At 42.0% G+C, this 22,961-nt stretch overlaps 1 protein-coding gene across 2 annotated transcripts in view; it reads left to right on the top strand.

The window, feature by feature from the left end:
- UBR4 (ubiquitin protein ligase E3 component n-recognin 4) overlaps window positions 1–22,961 on the top strand; it is a 126,912-nt gene that overhangs the window by 24,442 nt on the left and 79,509 nt on the right. For both annotated transcript variants that reach the window (XM_060141264.1, XM_060141265.1), the window contains exons 18-40: window positions 2,806–2,975; window positions 4,238–4,520; window positions 5,157–5,292; window positions 6,245–6,324; window positions 6,825–6,953; window positions 7,686–7,868; window positions 8,006–8,128; window positions 8,220–8,449; window positions 9,775–9,896; window positions 10,891–10,988; window positions 12,436–12,593; window positions 13,363–13,572; window positions 14,422–14,523; window positions 14,844–14,944; window positions 15,194–15,392; window positions 15,766–15,954; window positions 16,379–16,442; window positions 17,966–18,157; window positions 18,696–18,766; window positions 18,857–19,004; window positions 19,429–19,656; window positions 20,350–20,520; window positions 21,935–22,117. In XM_060141264.1, the coding sequence (XP_059997247.1) occupies window positions 2,806–2,975; window positions 4,238–4,520; window positions 5,157–5,292; window positions 6,245–6,324; window positions 6,825–6,953; window positions 7,686–7,868; window positions 8,006–8,128; window positions 8,220–8,449; window positions 9,775–9,896; window positions 10,891–10,988; window positions 12,436–12,593; window positions 13,363–13,572; window positions 14,422–14,523; window positions 14,844–14,944; window positions 15,194–15,392; window positions 15,766–15,954; window positions 16,379–16,442; window positions 17,966–18,157; window positions 18,696–18,766; window positions 18,857–19,004; window positions 19,429–19,656; window positions 20,350–20,520; window positions 21,935–22,117 (3,570 nt within the window). The remainder of the gene's footprint in view (window positions 1–2,805; window positions 2,976–4,237; window positions 4,521–5,156; window positions 5,293–6,244; window positions 6,325–6,824; window positions 6,954–7,685; window positions 7,869–8,005; window positions 8,129–8,219; window positions 8,450–9,774; window positions 9,897–10,890; window positions 10,989–12,435; window positions 12,594–13,362; window positions 13,573–14,421; window positions 14,524–14,843; window positions 14,945–15,193; window positions 15,393–15,765; window positions 15,955–16,378; window positions 16,443–17,965; window positions 18,158–18,695; window positions 18,767–18,856; window positions 19,005–19,428; window positions 19,657–20,349; window positions 20,521–21,934; window positions 22,118–22,961) is intronic.

Genomic DNA, 22,961 nt, shown 5'->3' on the forward strand with positions numbered 1-22,961 from the left:
TATGTGTAGCACAGCTTCTTTATCCATTCATCTGTCGGTGGACATTTAAGTTGTTTCCATCTCTTGGCTACTGTGAATAGTGCTGCTGTGAACGTAGGGGTGCATGTATCTTTTTGAATTATAGTTTTGTCTGGATATATGCCCAGGAGTAGGATCATATGGTAATTCTATTTTTAGTTTTCCGGGGAACCTCCATACTGTTTTCTACAGTGGCTGCACCAACTTAAATTCTCAAGGGTCACTTGTTTAGTTCACATTTTCTCAGAATGATCCTTTGGGTTCTTCAGGTACATGAGGCACAATTTGCCATTTTCTCTCTGTTTATAAAAACAAACAGGTCAGTGTCAGCTCTTCAACATGACTTTTAGTCCCATTTAGTAGGCTAGCCATAGAGTCATCGTGCGGTCAAGAAAACTGTATACCTGAGTGTGAGGCGCTCCTTTAAAGAAGGAGTAAGCTGAAGGCAATTAGCAGAGGCATCATCTATGTGATTATATTGTTTCCTTTGTCAGTATGTTGAATTTTATAGCCCTTTCAATCAAATGAGAAAAACAGTTTATATATTATCAGTGTTTTTAGTTTAAATAGTCACCATTACTACTATTGAAGAAAATATCATTAAATACGATGACATTTTGAGGTGCCAGTGGGATGAAGATGTCTAGAAAATAGTTGGAAATGTGAGTCTGAAATTTAGGAGTTAAGAAATTAACATTGACAATGCAGCTTTGGGGATTATCCATTAAGAGGCCATTGTTGAAGTGATGAGATACAATGAGATGGATTGGGGATAGCAAGAGCAACGAAGGCTGAGGCTGAAACCTCAGGAATGCCAGCATTGAGGAGGGGAGGAAAGGTAGCCGGAGGGTGGCAAGGAATGGGTCAGGCCAGGGTTTTGCTGTGCTGTGGCTCAGTTTCACTACTTCAGAAGTCAGTTCTTCCTTAGCGCTAATAAGAGTTTGAGTGGTAGGGAAAAATAGGTTCCAGAGGAATGTTAGCTCGTTTCTTAAGGTTCTGAGGCCTAAATAAACTGACCTAAAGACACAAATAACTGACATGAAACAAAAACTCACTTAAAAAAGTGTGTAAATAACTTTATAAGGAATATACATTAATCATAATCCTTCCACGAAATTCATGATTTTAATTTTTCCATGTTTCCTTCTAGTCCCTGTCTGTATAGTGGCATAGTTTTACAGTTATTATCAGAACATTGATATGTCCCTTGGTTTCTGCTTTTTCAAATTTTACTATTATATATGTAATGTAATATATATAGAGTATGTTATTTTGTTTACCTTGGTCTTTACAGTTGCCACCATTATGGCTGCATGTCCCTTGATTTGATTTTTTTATTATTATAGTAATGCTCCAGTTAACACTTCTGATATAGCTCAGGCATGTTTATTTATTTTTTTTTGAATTGTTTTCTTGAGTCAGGAATTGAGAAGTTAGTCATTATGGCTGTGTTGAGCATAGTGATGAAGAATGTAGGTTTTAGAGATAAACCTTGCTTCGTCACTTGGTAATCTTGTGGCTTTGGTCATGTTCTTAAGCCACTCTGAGCTCTGTTTTCCATATCAGTGAAGTGGCGCACACCCCTGACGTTGTAGCTCTGAGCATTTAGTGTGACGGTCTCTGTACAACAGTTAGCCTATGGTAACCCCCCATTACCTGGGAACTACTCACGATATCTGTGACTTTTTGAATGCCTTCGAGGAATAGGGTCCTCTAGGATTTTTTTTTAAAAAATACATTTATTTATTTTTAAATTTTTGTCCGCATTGGGTCTTCCTTGCTGCGTGCGGGCTTTCTCTGATTGCGGTGAGCGGGGGCTACTCTTTGTTGCGGTGAGCGGGCTTCTCATGGCGGTGCCTTCTCTTGTTGCGGAGCACAGGCTCTAGTCACGTGGGCTTCAGTAGTTGGGGCTCGTGGGCTCTAGAGCGCAGGCTCAGTAGTTGTGGCGCATGGGCTTAGTTGCTCCGCGGTATGTGAGAGCTTCCTGGACCAGGGCTCAAACCCGTGTCCCCTGCCTTGGCAGGCAGATTCTTAACCACTGCACCACCAGGGAAGTCCCTCGCTGGGATGTTTTATAAGAATATAATTTAATTTGGCAGACTTCAAAATTTATCCTGTATCCTGAGGTAACCGTGATTTGTGTTTTCTGAAGCCAAGTGAGAAAGCAGGCTTTTGTCTGGTTTTCCATTGGCATCCTGCTCAGCTTGTGTGTGTATTTGAGGAGATAAGTTGCAGCTTAGGTAACTAAGCTGAAAGTAAAGCTCATTTGAAAGACATGCCACAACTGGAGGCAAAGACAACCCTGATTAATTCTAGATGCCTTGATATCTTAGAGGCAAAATTTCTCTGCTAATACTATTAATAGAAGTTGTTGGACTTATAAGTTGTTGGAAATCCCCCTTTGGATTGTTGTTTGTGGCATGTAACTGATTATAAAAGAAAAATGTTAGCTATTGCAGTTGTTGAAGTTTTCTTTCAAAGGCACAGTATCCATTGGAAACTTATCATGATTCTGCTGTCTCCATGCATGTCTCCTTTTTGGGAACCCCATTTCTGACACTAATTAACTATAGTTGTTAATGGGGTTAGATTAGTAATTTTTCCTTTATATTTTCCTCATGTGTGAATGACCTTTTGCAAACTGCTTCTGAATTTGAATTTCTGTGTCTTCCTTTCTTTAAAGTATTCCTTTCAGTGTTAAAAAGTAACATTAGAGAGCATTAGTAACCTGTTGACTTCATCCCCTGCCTTTTTCCCTAATGGTCTCTTGTATGTCTTTCATGTTAGAATACACTGTTGCAGCAGCTGGGAGTGGCTCCTTTTTCTGAGGGCCCTTGGCCCTTGTACATTCATCCTCAAAGCCTGTCTGTGCTTTCACGCCTCCTGCTCATCTGGCAACATAAAGCCGGTGCTCAAGGTGACCCTGACGTCCCTGAATGCCTTAAAGTTTGGGACAGGTAAGGTAGCTTAAATAGAAGCCCCACGGAGAAGGCTGCTTTTTAAAATTTGTTTGACTTATTTGTAGTTCATCTGTGGCTCTGGGATGGTACTCTGATGATAAATTTAAAGTGGCAAGGGTGGAGGAGTGTGTTTCCGATGGGATTTGAGAGGAGTTGTGCTGTTTAAGAAACAGAAGTATATAAACTACAGTCTGGAAATAGAATCTTCCTTTAGCACATGGGGGATTTGGTTGCAATTATGAGATAGAACCTGAATCCTGAACGTAACCAATTTTATCCTGACCTGGTTTTTTTTGAAAGAGAGGGAACAGGGAAGCCAACTCTGTCTTTGGTTATTTTGCTTTCAACGTGAAACCACTTAGAGTAACTTGCAGTCTTTTTTGGACAACTTTTAAAGAATTTTTTTACTTGGGGGAAGCTCACATTAATCATCTAAATCCTCTTTAGATGGACCTATATTTGCCATTTTTGTTTACATGGTTGGGAGTCTTCAAAGCAGTTTGTTTTCCTAAACGGCTTTGTTTTCCTCTTCACCATTCTAGGATCAAATAGCTCTAATGCTGGATTTGAGAAATTGTAAACCCCCTTGAATGCCAGATATGCACTATATTTTTCCTGGTGGAATCTTGCAAAAAGGCCGGAAGGTGGGGGCCAGGGGGAGATGGGGAGCGAAACCCTTATTAAAATACAAATCTCTTTCCTAATAGCCAAAGGCAGTGGAAATAGTTGGCTACATTCATTCCTTTTTTGCATAAAAGCTTTTCTCACAAATTCTCTGAATAGTACAGTTTTTTCATTGCTTTTTAAGTGCATGGAGTTAATTTTGACTGTTATCATGCAGTGATTTTTAACCTGTAGTATAAATTCTCAAAACGAGAATTAAACTATAGAATCAAATCATAGGGAAAAAGTAACTGAATTGCTTCTATCTGCCCGGATTTCTTAATTTAAAAAAAAAAGCTGCTTTTTGGAGAACTTGTAATTCTTTTCAGAATTGTCAGGAAAGGCAGCGTGGGGGTTACCACCACTGTGGCCGCGGTTAATGTTGCCGAAGGGTCTTGAAAATGTGTTTGTGGCCAAATCTGGCTTTTTTGTAGCCAAGATTTAGTTTTTATCTTCTCATTACATGTAGCTTCTTGTCTTCCTTAATTCGTTATCTTAATTTAAGAAGTTGGACTCTTCCGGCATTGGACATTGTCACTCTTGGGGGATGTTCTGACTTTTCCTTACCAGACATGTTCTCCTTTCCTCTGTGGTAGGTTTTTGTCAACAATGAAGCAGAATGCCTTGCAAGGGGTGGTGCCCGGTGAGACGGAAGATTTGAATGTAGAACACCTGCAGCTGCTTCTCCTCATTTTCCACAACTTCTCTGAGAAAGGCCGGCGGGACATATTGACCCTTTTTGTGCAGATCATCCAGGAGTTGAGTGCCAACATGGATGCCCAGACGCGCTCTGTGCCTCTCATCCTGGCTCGCCTGCTTTTGATCTTTGATTATCTGCTCCATCAGTACTCTAAAGCCCCTGTGTATCTGTTTGAGCAGGTACAGATGAACACGTTCTTCTTTGCTTTACAGCTGTTAGTGAGAGCGTAGTTATTCTCAGGTTACCATGCTCCAAACCAAAATGACCTTACTTTAGGGTTTAGGTGTTCATTGTGGTGTGTTTGATTAGCCTTAGGTGACCCCTGGGACTTGTGTCTTTGCACCCACAGTATATGTTTAGCCAGAAACGATAAATGTAGATTATTTGATTTGATGCATTTGTTAAAATTGGCTCATAGGCTCTGTTCACAGGTGTCCTTCTTTGAACTACTCCACTTTACCTGTGTCGAGCACAGTGCCATGTGTGTCGGGCCTCAGTTAGTATTTACTAGCGGTTGAATGATGGTCGAGCAGTAAATTTTATGGGTTAGTAAATTCCTTTGTTGCAGGGATCCAAAATGAGGATGGAAGGGCCACTTAAGAATTCAGCGTTTCTTCAGATGTTTCATTGAGCGCTATTCCCTTTATACTCCAGCAAAAAGATGTTTCCCAAAAGAAGTCACAGTAAAATCTAAAATTTTGTTTTGGTTTATAAGTTTCCCAGACTTTGCTGTACTGATCTAATGTCAAGCCTGGAGTGAGAAGCAGAATGATGACTGTGTATCTTTCTTAATTTGAGCATTTGTGTTTCAAAAGGTGCAACATAACCTGCTTAGTCCGCCTTTTGGGTGGGTGAATGGATCCCAGGACAGCAACAGCCGCCGGGCGACCACTCCTCTCTATCATGGGTTCAAAGAAGTAGAAGAAAACTGGTCTAAGCATTTTTCATCAGGTCAGAAAGAAGATTGTCAATAAAAAACTGACTTGCTGATTTTCATTGGAGGGGTTGAATTTGGAGCTTGGGGCATCCTTGAGGATCTTTGGTCATCGGTTTAGTCTCCTTCCTGTGGGTGGCAGATACCTAGAGATTCAAAACTCTTGCGGAAACAGACTCTCGCATATCCTGCATCTATTTAAAAGCAAAAAACATTGAGACATGAGAATTAGGAATCCTCTGGCCATAGAGTGCAGTATATGTATTCCTGCCACACTGGGTGATTGAATTAATTTTCCCTTAGGGACACGGTTCTAACCCACAGGCTAATTTCTTTGGGTCAGGGTCTTCAGACAGTGGGAGCTGTGACATTCTCTCCAGTGTTTCTCACGTAGCAGTGGTCCATACTTTTCAGAAGGTGCCTCTTGTGTTCATTTTAGCATGTGTTCGCTTTCATCTGAGGATTGTTAGATGTAAAGTGTATTTGGTGGAAACGTTCATCAAGCTCTAGTATGAATTTATTATCATTGGAATCTCTTGGTAGTTAGTCCCTTTGATATTGGGGAAACAGCATTTAAGTTTAAGGCAGTCAGTCTAATGATACAAGTTTGATACAATCATCAAGTTTGTTGATTAACTTGATGATTATAGAGCAGAAGTTCACTCCCAGAGCAGAAGTTTTCAACTGGGGATGATTGTGCTCCCCATCCCCAAAGGGGCCCTGGGGCCATATCTGGAGACATTTGGTTGTCACAACTGGGAGGGTGCTACTGGCAATCAATGGATAGAAGGCAGGATGGTGCTAAACATAGGACAGTTTCCCACAGCAGAGAATGATCTGGCCCAGAATGTCAATGTGTAGTGCCAAGGTTGGGAAACCCTGGTCCAAAGTGTTTTCTTAGTTTTTATGTTTCATATTTGTTAGACTTGAGAATGAAACCATTCTTTCAGTAAGCACATTGCTTTTCAGATGCTGTCCCGCAACCCAGATTCTACTGTGTCCTGTCGCCAGAAGCCTCAGAGGATGATTTGAACCGACTTGATTCTGTGGTACCAGGAATTTAAAAATCCCATTTTACATGTTGGTTAGGTGTTCTCCACCAAAATGAGTCTATCAGGGGAAAGGGAATGACTTAACTTTTTGTAATGAGGGAATTTGGTCTGTATTGGGATTTGAGTTTATTCTAAAAGGAAAGTGTTGTTTTGAGATTTATTCACTGGGCTCCAGTTTGGCGGTAGGGGATGTCCTTCCTGGCGGTTGACACCTCTGATACATTATTCCTGAAGACTATCTCTGTTAGCATTTTCACATGCAGCTATTTTAATGGACAAAATAGTTGCCTCATTCTAAAGCCTGCACTTGTGTGCTCACAATAATCCATAAACTGAGTTGGTCCCTAAGTGGGAATCATGTTGCAATGAGAAATTAATAACTATATTTGGAGTGAGCTATTTTGTCAGTCCTGAGTTTAAGTGGTAGTGTATGGGTAGTAGGAAAAAGATACTTCAAAAAATAAGAAAAAACGATTGTCTTTTTTTCTTGAAATTAGGCATGTGATGTTCTTTACTCCAAGCTTGTCAAGTATGATGAGCTCTACATTGCACTGACATCCCTGCTGGCGGCTGGATCCCAGCTTGATACAGTCAGGAGAAAGGAAAACAAGAATGTAACAGCCCTGGTAAGACCGTGGAAACCTGGGCTAATTAAGAAGAGTTTGGGATATGTTTGATGATTGGGTAGCAGTCTACCAGAAATTTCCTTCTGGCATCTAGCAGTTTATTGGATATATGTTTGCAAAACTGACTAGATACTTCATTATTTCTGTCTAGTTTGGGTGGTTATGTTCACCTTAGAGATAATTTTTTATCATTTTTGCATTTTTTTGCTAACACTTAGAAGAATGTGACTTTGAGAGTAAGCGTCTCCTAAGTTCTGTATCTCCTGTGAATGCTGGTTGTTGTATGATATTGAAAGCCTCACACTTGAGCTTTTCCTGTGGTCCTGTGAATGTGTCTCGTGCCTGTAGAGCTCATAACAGCAGTTAAGGCCACAGAAAGGGCCAGCTGATTGCGGGCGTGCTGAGGAGAATGTCTTGCTCTCTCTCAGTTACTTGGTGAATTACTGGGGAACCAAAGTTGTCTCAGAACTGCTTTCTTGGCCTGTGAAATGTGCAGAATATGGAACAAGCTTTATATAGATATAAAATGTGCGTTTTACCATTATTCTGCTTTGGGTGTATTCTCTAGAAAGACCTGGTGAGCAGACTTGAGAGCCAAATCTCAGTTGAAGGTTGGGACTCCACCCAGTTCTGCTTTGAAAATTGAATTTGGAACAATTCTTACAGTTAGGGAGCTGTTGAGGCAATACCAAAAGCTTCTACCTCTGTGATTGCTCTTTTTGCTTCTTTCAGGAGGCCTGTGCCCTTCAATATTACTTCTTGATACTCTGGAGGATTCTAGGGATTTTGCCACCGTCAAAGACTTACATGAACCAGCTGGCCGTGAACTCACCAGAGATGAGTGAATGTGACATCCTACACACTCTGCGGTGGTCTTCCCGCCTCCGGATCAGCTCCTATGTCAACTGGATAAAGGTACCACAAGGCTTGCTGCTATGGAGTATTCAAAGCCAACATACTCTAATTCTAGGAACTTTTAAATTTAAGGCTAATGAAAGCCTTAGACACTGTCTGTATTGATCTCCTGAACACTTTTTTCTTGCTGTAAATAGGACCACCTTATCAAACAGGGAATGAAGGCTGAACATGCTGGTTCTCTCCTAGAACTGGCATCAAGCAAGTGCAGCTCAGTGAAATACGACGTTGAAATTGTAGAGGAATACTTTGCTCGACAGGTATGGAAGTTGGGGGTCCATAATGATAGAACTAGACTTATGCCACAGTTTTTTTTGCTACAACTAATTAATATCTTGTGTATCTTTAAAGATCTCGTCCTTCTGTAGCATCGACTGTACCACCATCTTGCAGCTCCATGAAGTTCCCAGTCTGCAGTCCATCTACACCCTCGATGCTGCTATCTCGAAGGTCCAGGTCTCTCTGGATGAACATTTTTCTAAGATGGCTGCCGAGACCGATCCTCATAAGTCATCTGAGATCACCAAGAACCTGCTTCCAGCCACACTGCAGCTCATTGACACCTACGCATCATTCACTAGGTGTGATGGGCTGCCTGCCCAGGATGTCGGAGATGGGGGAATGCAGATGCTTGGGTGGTTTACTTTCATCTTTAAATATTTTCTAGCATTTTTTTGTAGGGTGCAAAGAAAGATAATGTAATTTTTCCAAACACTATCATTTCTGTTATTTACTAAGATGAAGCTCTTTAAATTTCATGGTATGTAGGTAGAGAAAAAATTTTCTTAATGAGTTAGAGAGTATTTTTAAAAAATATTCATTTATTTATTTGGTTGCGCCGGGTCTTAGTTGCAGCAGGCAGGCTCCTTAGTTGTGGCGTGGGAACTGTTAGTTGCAGCATGCATGTGGGGTCTAGTTCCCTGACCAGGATCGAACCCGGGCCCCCTGCATTGGGAGCACAGAGTCTTAACTACTGCACTACCAGGGAAATCCCCTAGAGAGTATTTTGAAACCCAGCCCTTTCTGTAATAAAGATTGCAAATTACACACCCTGTAGACTTGCTTTGTTTATTCTGCATGATGCTTAAATATTTTAGAATTCATTTATAAAAATTGGGAATTTATTCACAAATCAAGATTTCTGGCTTTTCTTCCTTTGGAAGAACTGGCAAAACTGGGCGTGTCTTCCCACATGACAGTGACAAACTGCAGCTAAGGACTGGCTGCTTCTCGTTAGCCATTCTCACTGGGCCCCTTTAAGCTCATTTACTTTATCTGGTCCCTGTAGGATTTCACTGTTCAGTTCCTGTTTTATGGGGCGTTGATGGTGAAAGGGACTTAGATCGTTGTAAAACTTAACTAATGTCTTAGTGTGAATGCTTTGCAGTAGACAGAGGACTATTGCTTGAGGCAAAATTTTTGAACGAATATGAGCAATAAACTTGAATGACAAGTGAGAGTGTTTGCTACATGTCAAGTACTTTTCTAGGTGTTGGGGGTACAGTGGTAGCAAAGCTGACCGAGTCACTGCCCTCTGAGAGTGTCTAGGCTCTAATCTGGCCCATCAGGCTAAGACTTTCTAAACTGAGCTGTTAATACATGTTCCTGCCAAATAAGTTTAGGAAGTGCTTTTTTTAAAAAAGAAAAAATAATACTTCTCAGAGCCTTTAATATATACATTGCCAGTCTTCTGAGGCCAGGAAGAGTGTGGTAGATACGTCCTGGAAATTGAGTTTTGTAAGCATTTCAGAGGATGGCATATTCTTTGGGAAACAATTACCCATTGTAATTCTTAGGAGACCCAACTGAGATAAAGGTTTTTCGATTTGTCTAGGGTTAGTTTTTCCTAACCAGAATGGCACTAGATTCCTTCAGCTTTGACATAACCCCCTATTTTTTTCTCCAGAGCCTATTTGCTGCAGAACTTTAATGAGGAGGGATCCACTGAAAAACCTTCCCAGGAGAAATTGCACGGCTTTGCTGCTGTTTTGGCTATTGGCTCTAGTAGGTGCAAGGCGAACACTCTGGGTAAGTGAATGTGCTTTTGAATAAGACTGTTAACACTAGTATGACTAATAGTGCTATTTTTCTCCCTTTCTACCTGTCTACTGCATTTATCATTTATTGGAATCTTTCTGAGTGTCAAGCACTGACATAGGTTTATCTGTTTTGATCTTCACAGTAACCTTATTAGGTAAGTTTTGTTATTATCCCCCATTACTCATTAGGAAATTGAGGCTTAGAGAAGTTATTTGCCCAAATCCTACATCTTGCAAGTGGCAGAGCTGGGATCCAAACCAAGATAACTTGATTCCAAGGCATTAGGCTATTTCGCTGTTGGCAAAGACCTTTGTTCTTTTCATTTATAGAGATTAGGAAAACTAGCAAGTTACCGCTTAGTGCTTGGGAGAACTTCTTCCTTGTGTTCGGAATGATCTAATCGAAATTTAGGTTGGAGAATCAAAAGGACTTGAGCAGGATTGGAGTTAAGCGCAATAGTTACCCTTTAAAATTTACAGGCATTTGTGTATTCCTGAATTTCAAGCTTCAGGGACCCTTTTAATGTTCAGATATTCTCACTTTTAGAAATTTAATTCCATTACTTCTTTGAATACTGTTCTTAATGTGCATTAATGATCCCTGCCCTCATGATTTGTGTTAAGTAGAAAAGAGATCAAAGTGATACCTATTCGTAGAAGGTCTCGATGTTTAATAGTGACTTGTAGTGACTTGCTCTCACTTTGCATCTTTTATTCAGTTGTCTTCTTTACTTGCAAGGTTAGAAAGTGAATACAATGGGAAATGAAAACCTTACAATTGAGATTGTTAGCTGTTAAGCAATTAGCAAGTTCTTGGACATAGTGCTGCTACTGAAATAAATATCCATCTAAGCTATCTTAGTAATTATTTTGACAGCCCGGGCTGTGGTGTGTTTCTCTCTGCATTTGGGCTTGGCTGTTAAAATGCTGAGTGTCATTCTTTCTCTCTTACGATGACTCCTTGTCCTTTCTGTCTCCTCCAGGTCCAACACTGGTTCAGAATTTACCATCTTCGGTGCAGGCTGTGTGTGAATCCTGGAACAACATCAACACCAATGAGTTTCCAAACATTGGATCCTGGGTGAGCGTCTGTTCCCAGGAGTAGAAATTAGGAGCACTGTTCTGTTTCTGTGTTCTCTTCTTACTCTTAGGCTTAAACTAGCTACCAAGAGATCTTAATATGCTGCAGTAGTACTTGCTATGGCTGAATCAATAATCAAGGCCTTGAATTACTCAAATGGTACTCACATGATCATTTTGCTAAGAATAAGAAGTCTCTTACTGGGTTATAGAATAACTGCTTTATTACAGTGGACCCTTGAACAATACAGGGTTGAACAGCATGGGTCCACTTACACATGATTTTTTTCACTAAATATGGACTGCAGTACTAAATGATCTGTGGTTGGTTGAATCTGTGGCTGTGGAACTGCACATATGGGGGGCTGACTATAAAGTTGTAAATGGATTTTTGACTGCACAGTCAGCACCCCTAACCCCTGTGGTACTTAAGGGTCAACTACTAGGAGCCTCAGTTTCTTCATCTGCTAAATACTGGGATGTAAGGATTAAGGATATTAAATGTAAAGTGCTTAGCACATTATCTGTGACATGAATTCTCAGTAAATGTTAACCATTTCCTTTCCTTTTAGGTTATATGTCAAGAGCCTGCTCCTTTTGTCATACATAATTTTATGGGGTAGCTTTTAAGTTCTCTAGGCTTTTGGAAGGCTGTTGAGTCCTCTGTTAGTTTCCTTGATCTTTCTGTGTGCTCTACTCAGATTACCTCTATTAACAGATTATTGCGTTATTACAGTTCTTTGGAAAAGCCAAGTGTTATAATCTAGTTATCCCTGCTTTGTAATCGTGACCTCTGTTTACATCACCCAGAGCTATAGTGCAAGGATAATTAAGATACTTGTAATGTGGACCCAGATGCATTGTAAAATCCAGATCTTTCTCAGTTACTAGAGGCAAACAAACATAGTTTTAATGTTAAATATAATACATTCTAATTATTTGAAAAGTGGTATTGGGTATCTTAACTATGTACTAACTAAATTTTAGCTTAACTTTTTTTTTTTTTTTTTTTTTTGCCGTTCGCGGGCCTCCCACTGTTGTGGCCTCTCCCGGAGCACAGGCTCCGGACGTGCAGGCTCAGCGGCCATGGCTCACGGGCCCAGCTGCTCCGCGGCATGTGGGATCTTCCCGGACCGGGGAACGAACCCGTGTCCCCTGCATCTGCAGGCGGACTCTCAACCACTGCGCCACCACGGAAGCCCTTAGCTTAACTTTAACTTTTAAATTTTAACTCGACTTTGTGCTAATTAAAATTTGTTAACTGTTTCCTTTACTCCACCCCACTTTCCTTCCCAGGATGAATAAGAGTGTGTACTGAATAGAGTCATTGTCTGTAAATCTCAATGGGGTCTTCGGTTATGTCATCATGATTTCTTTTTTCTCACGTAAGAATTTGGTCCTGGGAGATAGATGGTCTATCTGTTGATGTCTGCTTTGCCTCCTTTCAGCGCAATGCCTTTGCCAATGACACCATCCCTTCTGAGAGTTACATCAGTGCTGTGCAGGCCGCTCACCTGGGGACTCTTTGTGGCCAGAGTCTGCCCCTGGCTGCTTCGCTGAAGCACACCCTCCTCTCACTGGTCAGGTTGACTGGAGATCTTATAGTGTGAGTACCTTTTACGTAGCCCTAAGTGCTCTCTACTCCTGTATTCTGTCACAGCTAAGGGAAGACAATGAGAATTTTAATAACTGCATAATAATACTTTTTTTGCCTGCTATAGCAGAGAGAGCCTGTTGCCTTAGAGTATGAACGTTTACCTAGAATGATTTTTGGCTTAGATGTGAAGGGCAGCCGAGTACCTCCCCCCTCCTTCTGTGTAGTATGTTTCAGAAAAGGCATGCTGGTTTTAAACCATATTGTGATTTGGAGGTACTCTGGGTTTAAGTTTCAAGGTGACAATGATGTATTTGAAGTCGTGCTTCTCCAGATTCGTTGCGGAAGTTAGATGCTGCCATCGTGGAGACTAAGGGCAGGCCAGTGGAGGGACTATTTTGTTTTCCTGTACATAGGTCACGGGTAAAGTCCTATATCTCATTGCCTTAAAAGTGATCCAGAGTCCTGGGAATTCTTCTAGAAAGGTTGTCTGGGAGGGTTACTAGTTTAGGTTTCAGTTAATTTTCTTTTCTAAATATTATAAAATACATCTTATAGTATTAATTTAACATCTTAATAAGTGAACTTTTCATATGGAAATGATTTTAACTTCTGATATGATAATGAGAAAGGAGACCATGAAGTTGCATGACTATACCTATATAAAAAACAACTATCAAAGGAAAAAAGCCCTTCTCAGTAAATGAGTAGATTGCCCTCTCCCCTCGCAGCTTTTGAGAGGAGTATATTCACTAATTTGGTTCTGTTTTCTTTGCTGAAGTTGGTCCGATGAGATGAACCCGCCACAGGTAATTCAGACCCTGCTTCCCCTTCTTCTGGAGTCGAGCACTGAGAGTGTCGCTGAGATCAGTAGCAACTCTCTGGAGCGCATCTTGGGCCCTGCAGAGTCTGATGAGTTCTTGGCTCGCGTTTATGAGAAACTAATCACTGGCTGTTACAACATTCTGGCTAATCATGCAGATCCCAATAGGTGAGCCTGATTGGGGAGAAGCCTCCGGTTCCTGTGACCTCCTGCTACCATCAATGAAACACTAGCTTTTTTATGTTGTTAATTAATAGATTATGATTGTGCTTTTTAACAGAAAGTTCTATACTTGTGTGTGTTTTGTGTTCTTGTGGACACGCATGAAAGGTTACTTGGAATCTTCTTTTGTAATTAATTCTTAGGAATAAACATGCTGTACTAGATGTGATGAAGTGTACAAAGGAGCATGATAAAATTTCTCATATTTTTGTAACCATGCTTCTGAGATAGGTGTTCTGTGGACTTAGGCGGTCTCATAGCATTGTTTGACCTTGATAGTGTAGGCCATGTTGATGTAGGAGAGTCTTACAGAACAGGTGAATAAGTTACAGTTTTATCCCACTGAGAACTGTACAGATAAAGGGTTCCAGGTATTGGGATTTCCTGCCTTTTTGTTGTTGGGGAATCCAGGTTTTCATCAGGGGCTGCCTTTTCTTTTTCTCTCCCTCCTCACTTCTCTTTCGTCCCCCCTCCCCCCTTCAGTGTTTCCCTCCCTTCCTTCCTCTTTCTAAAAGTTTGAAATAACAGCAGTGATTCTTGGAACTCTTAGCCATCGACTACATCAGTTATCTCAGATTTTAGGAATTTTAAAATTTTATTTCGGTTTAATTCCTCAAAAATTTATTGAGCACCTACTGTATGCCAGGGTTTATGCTAAACTTTGACAAAACAGAATTGAATATTGCCCTCAAAAGGTGTAGCCGTAAACAGACTTTGGATTTTTAAAGGTCAGGATTAGCAGGACACTGAAACAGCCCTTGTTTCTGGTAGTTAATTTTTCTTTTGGATTTTCAGTGGACTGGATGAATCCATCTTAGAAGAATGTCTCCAGTATTTGGAAAAGCAACTGGAAAGCAGTCAGGCTCGTAAAGCTATGGAGGAATTTTTCTCTGACAGGTGAGCTATATTTTGTTCTCCTCAGTGAACATTTTTGAATATCTCCTGGAAGCAGGGACCTGTCTTTGTTGACTTGGGTGTTCTTTCTCAGGGAATACAAAAGCCTGCTTAGGTGTTTGTACCTCTGGGAGGACTTCAGTTAACTGCTGACTCCTTGAGGTTATTGGTGGAGGGGGTTGATTTCATGAACACCTGGCATTGTTGACTCACAAATGACCAGTTCCCCTAGAGGGGATGAGATTGTGAAGAAATAGAAACGGATGCCTAATTTTATGTGAAGCTTAATGTGATTCTTCCATTTTTACCCTCTTGCCTTTCAGTGGAGAACTTGTGCAGGTCATGATGGCAACAGCCAATGAGAACCTCTCTGCTAAATTCTGTAACCGAGTTTTGAAATTCTTCACCAAACTCTTCCAGCTGAGTGAGTGACAGCTTTTAGTAATCTTCTTAAGGGAACTTTGATGTCCAGCTAATGACTGTGCCTATCTTCTGCCCAAGTATAACTATGGCATGAAAATGCTAACATGTGGAGAGAATCCCTCAGAGATAGTTTGGAAGGAAGTCGAAAACTTCCTTGGAGCCTTTCCTCCTTTCCAGGCTCACAGTCTGCGCCTTCCTTCCTTTCCCCCTGCCCTCCTTCACTGACCTTCGCCTCTCGGTCTGTCTCCAGCTGAGAAGAGCCCTAACCCGAGCCTTCTGCATCTCTGTGGTTCCCTGGCACAGCTGGCTTGCGTGGAGCCTGTGCGTCTCCAGGCCTGGCTCACCCGCATGACTGCATCGCCCCCCAAAGATTCCGATCAGCTGGATGTGATCCAGGAGAACAGGCAGCTTCTACAGTTGTTGACCACGTACATTGTTCGGGAAAACAGGTAGGGCACCTGCATTTATTTCACATGTTCTAACGGCCCCAGAAATAAGGTGAGATCATGCCGCTGTCTTTCTTTTAGGAATCAGTTGTGAGCATTTTCAGTGATTCCATAGCTCCTTCTCAGTAGACTCAAGGAATCTAGTGGCTCTTCTTGATTTTTCCCATGGAAAAACTTTTGCAGTGACTTGGCATGTCAGTTGTAACGGGGATGAATGTTTTGTGCTCTAGTAGCCCAAGTCCACAACTGGGCTTAGTGTGTATAGTCATGCATTTAATGTTTAAATTTAAACTCCTTAATTAACTCTTATAAATTTAGAAGTGTACAGTCAGATTCCTGTTGATTACTTACCAACTTCCTATTTCTTCTCTATCAGCCAAGTCGGGGAAGGTGTGTGTGCTGTGCTGTTGGGCACCCTGATCCCCATGGCAACAGAGATGCTGGCCAATGGTGATGGGACTGGTTTCCCTGAACTCATGGTTGTGATGGCTACCCTGGCCAGTGCAGGTCAAGGTGCTGGCCATCTTCAGCTTCATAATGCTGCTGTGGACTGGCTGAGTAGATGGTAAGAGGGTGAAATTGGAGGAATGCATCTGTATGTTACAACATTGCTCTTAGAGAAAAGGGGGTTAATTAATTACAGGCTATTTTCTGTAGCTCAGAGTGAGTATAAAAGAAATTTGAATCTCTACTTTTTTATTGGGGATTGAGGGAGTAGCCAGTGACTGTTCAGTTTAGATTTAATCGTCATTATTTTATTAGTAGGATTTTCTGTTCATTATTCCTGGGGGAAGTCTTGGGGAAAGTGTACCACCTGCCACTGATAGGAACAGAGCCCCCAACTTCTGATTACCCACATAATTTTCTAAGAATGCCTTTGGTTCACAGTGTCCACAAATTGATGTGAGAGATGTGAAGATGCTTCCTTTCTTTGATTCCTTAGATGATTTTGTGTGTCCCCCCCCCTCCTTTTTTTTCCTTTGGGACAGCAAGAAATACCTGTCACAGAAGAATGTGGTCGAAAAACTGAATGCCAATGTAATGCATGGAAAGGTAAGACAAGTGAGGAGTGACAGCAGTCAGGGAGTGGTGATTCTTATCTTTGTGGCCAGGTGGAAGTCTCCTTCCTGTTGGTTTCTGTCCCTGGCTAGCCTACAGAGGATAAGGCCTATAATCTCAAAGGCCTGGAAGTGTGTAATTGCTAACTGCATGCCCTTAGGCCTCTCCTCGGTGGCAAGAAGTGATAGGAAGGAAATATTCTGGTAAGCAGACATCCAACAGAGTCCTTCTTAAAACAGTGAATTCCTGCTATTTTTAGGTATTGGCATGCTCTGGAAAATTGTCCCCTGCTCCTGCATTGGAACTGTGTGCTCTGAGTGTTATACGGAGTTACGGTCTCCCTCCTCAGCTTCAGTCCAGATGCTAGAATTGTTTACTTTACCTGAAAGTTCAGGTCACTGTGCTGAGAAAAAGGGTGGAAACTGGCAGAAATCTTGCATTCAGGCATTTTCTTCCCCCACCCAACCCATCTGACATAGTGGCTAAGAGCAGATAACTGGCATCTGACCCACCACAGCACCATTCATCTCTCCCTGCTTTCTTGCTGATTTTTATCCTTTCCACACTGAAATGTTAAGAGTGCAGAGTGAAGGAACTTAGAAATCTGAGGCTTTGATGCCAGACTTTTGGGTTTTTTTAGGCAAGCACGAACTATCTGCAGTGATATGCTGGAAAAATTTTCCCTTGATCTCTGAAGCTATTCCTCCCCTACTGCATTAATTAAAAACCCAGTAATTTAAATATCTTCCACTAATGGTTAAAAAAAATGGTAACAGCAGGAAAAAAGCCAATGAGAGCTTATTCATACTTTTAATATAGCTTTTTTTCTTTTTTCTTGAGGTATAATTGACATAGAATATTATATTAGTTTCAGATGTACAACATAATGATTTGATATTTGTTTTTATTGCAGAATGATCACAGTAAGTCTAGTTAATACATCACCATATGTAGTTAACAAAATTTGTTTTTTCTTGCAATGAGGACTTTTAAGACCTACTCTTCATAACTTTCAGATATGCATACAATAGTATTTATTAACTCTAGTCACTATGTTGGACATTACATCCCCATGACTTATTTATTTTATAACTGGAAGTTTGTACCTTTTGACCCCCATCACCCATTTCGCCCACCCTCCTACCCACTGCCTCTGGCACCACCAGTCTGTTCTTTGTATCAGTCTATTTTTTTCTTGAATGATTTTTGTCTCCATTTTAACTTTTTTTTCTTGATTTCCATCATACTTCATTTTATAAAATTTTTTAAAGAGTTGTCTTTGTGCTTAAGAAAGAATGAATCACACCGATTCAGTACAGTTTATTGACCAACTACATGTAGTCATAGTGCTACGAGCTGAGGAAGTAGATAATTAAAACATGTTGTTTTTCTTCTCTGCTTTTATACTATTCCTTTGATATTGAGCTTTATTGGAAAAAGCTTGAGAAAACACAGTTTACATAATAACCGAATATGGAGAACTGAGGTTTCCGTGGTGTGGTGGTCTTCTCTTACAGCATGTGGTAGTCCTGGAGTGTACCTGCCATGTTATGTCTTACTTGGCTGATGTCACCAATGCCTTGAGCCAGAGTAACGGTCAAGGCCCAAGTCACCTCTCAGTGGATGGGGAAGAGCGGGCCATTGAAGTGGACTCAGACTGGGTGGAGGAGCTGGCAGTGGAAGAGGAAGACTCCCAGGCTGAGGATTCAGTAAGTAAAGTAACCACCATGGTCATGACTGATCGGACTTGCAGAGCTCACACTAACAATCCTTTGGCCCTCCCTCTAGCCCCTGGGAGCTTCAGAACTCTTCCCAGCCCTTGTTGCTTTCTCACAGCTTACATGACTAATGCCAGACTGACTTTCCAGGCCTGCAGAGCAAGCTGTAGGGCTCTAATCTCCTAGGGGAAGGACCGTTTAATAAACACATGCCTTCCTCCATCTAGAGGCAGTTGTCATACAGTTCCTTGGTTTTTGCATCCAAAATGGAGTTTCAAAGATGAGTCTTCATGGGGATGGTGTGAGCTTCCTTGTAGAGAAAGCATAAGATTTATTTTTTTCTTAGCCACAAAACCTTAAGGTCTCACCTGAAATTGCAGCATATTTATAGCCTGCAAGCTATCTCCAGTTGGAGTAGGTTTCTACTGGTCATTTATGAGTCAGTGGTTTACTCTCCGTAGGGTGTGTTTTTATGGGTCCCTGTGTAGAAGGATATATTTCTGATTAAAACTATTTATTATCTTTGAAGGATGAAGATTCTCTTTGCAATAAATTGTGCACTTTTACCATCACTCAGAAAGAATTCATGAACCAGCATTGGTAAGAGTAGTTTTTCGTTTCAGGTGAGGGTTTGCTGGGCCTTGATTGTTGGGACTTCTGGGCTCATTGACTGGTTCTCATTCTTCGTAGGTACCACTGTCACACCTGCAAAATGGTTGATGGGGTGGGTGTGTGTACAGTATGTGCCAAGGTGTGCCACAAGGATCATGAGATTTCCTATGCCAAGTATGGATCCTTCTTCTGTGACTGTGGAGCCAAGGAAGATGGCAGCTGTCTGGTGAGAGATTGGAACATTCTCTCGGCTATAAAGGGTGACTTGTGACACAAATGCTTAAGCCAAACTGGGAAATTCCCATGTCACCTTCATGGTGGCCTGGGTCTAGGACTAAGTTCTGGTTGTCATTGATTAGCTATATAGTCATGGCCTACGCACTTCACTTAGAATATTAGAACTTGCAATGTCCTTAGAGATCTTGCAGTTTTTTCAAAGACCCCCTCCACAATTTCAAGACCTATTGCTCTGAGTAGGTAAAGTACCAGACATTAGGTGAATACAATGAAGATCAGAATTCAGGCTTTCGGATAATCTTTAAATGGTTAGCCAGTGTCTCCTTTGGGTCAGATTTTCCTTCAGCATCTTAGGCAGTATTTCATCTATGCTTGTGGCAAGACTTGGGGCCTCTGACGTTTTGTGTCCCTAGGCTCTAGTGAAGCGAACTCCCAGCAGCGGCATGAGCTCCACCATGAAGGAGTCAGCATTTCAGAGTGAACCCAGAGTTTCAGAGAGTCTCGTGCGCCACACCAGCACCTCCCCGGCTGACAAGGCCAAAGTCACCATCAGTGACGGAAAGGTTGCTGATGAAGAGAAGCCCAAGAAGAGCAGCCTGTGCCGCACAGTGGAGGGCTGCCGGGAGGAGCTGCAGAACCAGGTGGGCTCCGGTGGCGTCCAGCACGGGGGCCAGAGCACAGAGCCTGGCCAGCTGGTCCATGAGCGATCAGCGCACCAGGCTCTCCTTACGACTCCACTAGTGGGCGTGGGGTTGTTTTCTCCTCTCTCTAAATTTACTGATTTCCACAGTGGAATATGAATAGTGTGTGTTGTCAGTCACTACTTCATAAGGAAGAATTTATGACTGAGGAGTGTTTGGGAAGTTTGTGGGAGGGTAAATTTTAGTTGTGTAACACTCTAGAGCACACTTTCTTGGTCAGGCTTTCTCATCTGAATACAGAAAATGATTTGAGCGATTATTTTCTCAGTTTTCACTAGAGGCATTCTAGATGCATTGGGGAGAAGTTAATTAATTATACATGGTGGGTATAATTATACCCACCATATAATTATACATGGTGGGTGCGTTCAAGCACCTATCCAAGTAGGATATCGACGTGGGATCCCTGGTTTAGGAAGATTGCTCTAGGTTAGTAGCACAATAGCGTATTGACTGGAATCAAATCCAGTGTTATTGGAGAGAGTGAGATGAGGGCTAGAATATCAAACTGAAGTGAGGAAAGTGGGTTCTGGATTCTGTAGGTAGTTACTAGCAAGATTGTGGTGATGAGTATGACCCATTATTTTTCTGTCTCTTTTTTTTTTTTCACTTGTGTATTTGGATTTTTCTCAGGCCAATTTCTCCTTCGCTCCTCTCGTGTTAGACATGCTCAATTTCCTCATGGATGCCATTCAGACCAACTTTCAGCAGGCTTCAGCTGTGGGGAGCAGCAGCCGGGCTCAGCAGGCCCTCCGGGAGCTGCACACAGTGGACAAGGTGGTTGAGATGACAGACCAGCTGATGGTGAGTGTGTCAGGGTCTGGGAGTTAGGTGCATGTGGGAACCAGCACGTTGACTGAGATGCCAAAGTGTGCTAGCCATTCGGAGGAATATATTCAGAACTTAGAATTTAAGATACCATGACATCCAGTGTGAAAATCAGCATGTGAGGTGTGTCTTCCAGAGAAGGGAATCCAGAGGTCATTCGGACAAACCCAGTGAGTAAGTTTCCTTTTCAGTTCACATAAGCATGTGAACCCCTGGATGTGAGGAACGACGTTTGGGGGAAATTATAATGGTTAGAAATTTCTTCTGTATGTAAAATAGAATACCTCCTTATTGTATCTTCTCCCCTAAGGTTCACCTTGTTTACAAAAATAATGCTTGTCCTCTTCGGCTTAGAGCCATAGATTACCTTTAGGTCATCTTCCTTTAATTCTTCCTATGACTTGGGTTGTAAGTTGTAAGTCATTATCCACTTTACACCTGCTGCTTAGCACTGACTGTAGGACCCCTGGCGTGGTCTGCCTGGAGTCTTCAGCAGCTGTGTAAAGTAGTAGGAAGTAAAGTGTCGGCATTTCTGGAAGGGAAATGTGAAAATGAGTGAGGTACACAAATAGATCTCACAAGGTGACTGCTTTTAAGGGAAACATAATCACTTGGTAATACACACACATATATTCTGGTATTTTATTAAACATCAGTCACAGTTGGAAATTCCCTGGTGGGCCAGTGGTTAGGACTTGGCGCTTTCACTGCTGTGGCCTGGGTTCAATCCCTGGGCAGGGAACTAAGATCCTGCAAGCCATGTGGCACAGCCAAAAAAAAAAAAAAGGCGTTTTAACATTTTTAAAAAGTGAATACTTTGTATTAATTTAGCTTCATGCAACATTCACTGCATTGTTCTTATTGGACTGACAATAATTTTGATGAATTTACCTAGCTGTCTATGGATTAGAGATTGGAATCCATTGCTTTAATTAATTAATTTTTGGCTGCGTTGTGTTGTCGTTGCTGTGCTCGGGCTTTCTCTGGTTGCAGCAGGCGGGGACTACTCTTTGTTGTGGTGCGCGGGCTTCTCATTCTCGTGGCTTCTCTTGTTGCGGAGCTCGGGCTCTAGGCGCACGGGCTTCAGTGGTTGTGGCGTGCGGGCTTCAGTAGCTGTGGCTCGTGGGCTCTAGAGCGCAGGCTCACTAGTTGTAGCGCATGGGCTTAGTTGCTCCGAGGCATGTGGGATCTTCCTGGACCAGGGATCAAACCTGTGTCCCCTGCATGGCAGGCGGATTCTTAACCACTGCGCCACCAGGGAAGCCCAGTCCCGTTGCTTTTGAATAACTAAATTGTGCAGTGTCTCAGTCACGTGAATAGCATGTGTATGAATCCACTTGATCTTTTTTGCCTTATTACTGCCTTCTCTCTCTGCTTCCCTCTTTGCCAGGTTCCCACATTAGGTTCCCAGGAAGGTGCCTTTGAGAATGTTCGGATGAATTACAGCGGAGACCAGGGCCAGACTATTCGACAGCTAATCAGCGCCCATGTGCTCAGGAGGGTGGCTATGTGTGTGCTCTCCTCCCCTCATGGGCGCCGCCAGCATTTGGCTGTCAGCCATGAGAAAGGCAAGGTGGGTCTTCCAATTCCTTCCCTTTCATTTGAGGTCATGTTTGTCTTAGGTGCTGAGCAAAACAAATAGATGACTGTACTCAGATTGGCCCTCAGGGAAAATGTCTATTGGGTTCCAGCAAAGCTTCAGGGACAGAGCTCAACGAACTTCTACTTGAACCCTGAGTTACTTTATTAGACTTAGGACCAGTGTGACTAGAACAGAGAGTCTAAATAATTAATTCCCACTCTATTGTGGGAACCCCTAGGCGAAGGTAACGACTGGTGGTTTCCTAGGACACCGTGGCTCCCAGTCTTTCCCATTTTGGCCACTCTGAGGACACAAGTGGGGAGAGAAGAGTCTTCATAGGAAGGCTCAGTGATCCTTATTTAGTTCTTTCCTGCCCTCCCAGCCCTCTGAGGGCACAAGGAAGTTTATCATGTTTTATAGAACCAGGAGAGGTTGGAGGAGAGTATCCTAACTCACACTTTTCTATATTCTGACTTCTTCATTATCAGTAAAGTTATTGTAATCACACCTTAAGTGAAAAACAAACTAGAGATTAAAATAGCTCTAAAATCCTTTCAAAAACATTCTCAGTGAAAATGAGAAGGGACAGTAGTATATGGGAATTGTTTAAATATTTTATGAACTGATTATACGAAGAGAAGTTGGTTTCTTTTGTCATCTCTAGAAGGAGGAGATGAAAGGCATTCCATTCTTCTAACCAGGGGATGTATGACTGGTATTGGTCTTGGAGTTTCCTAAGAGACTTGCCCACCAAAAAAGCCTCCAAATCAGTAGCTCTAGTGAAGGAACGTTTTTTTATTGCTCTGTGTTCTCTGAGAGGATGTGGGTTAAGAAT

Source organism: Lagenorhynchus albirostris, chromosome 2 (genome assembly GCF_949774975.1).
Source record: "Lagenorhynchus albirostris chromosome 2, mLagAlb1.1, whole genome shotgun sequence".
Lineage (NCBI taxonomy): Eukaryota > Metazoa > Chordata > Mammalia > Artiodactyla > Delphinidae > Lagenorhynchus > Lagenorhynchus albirostris.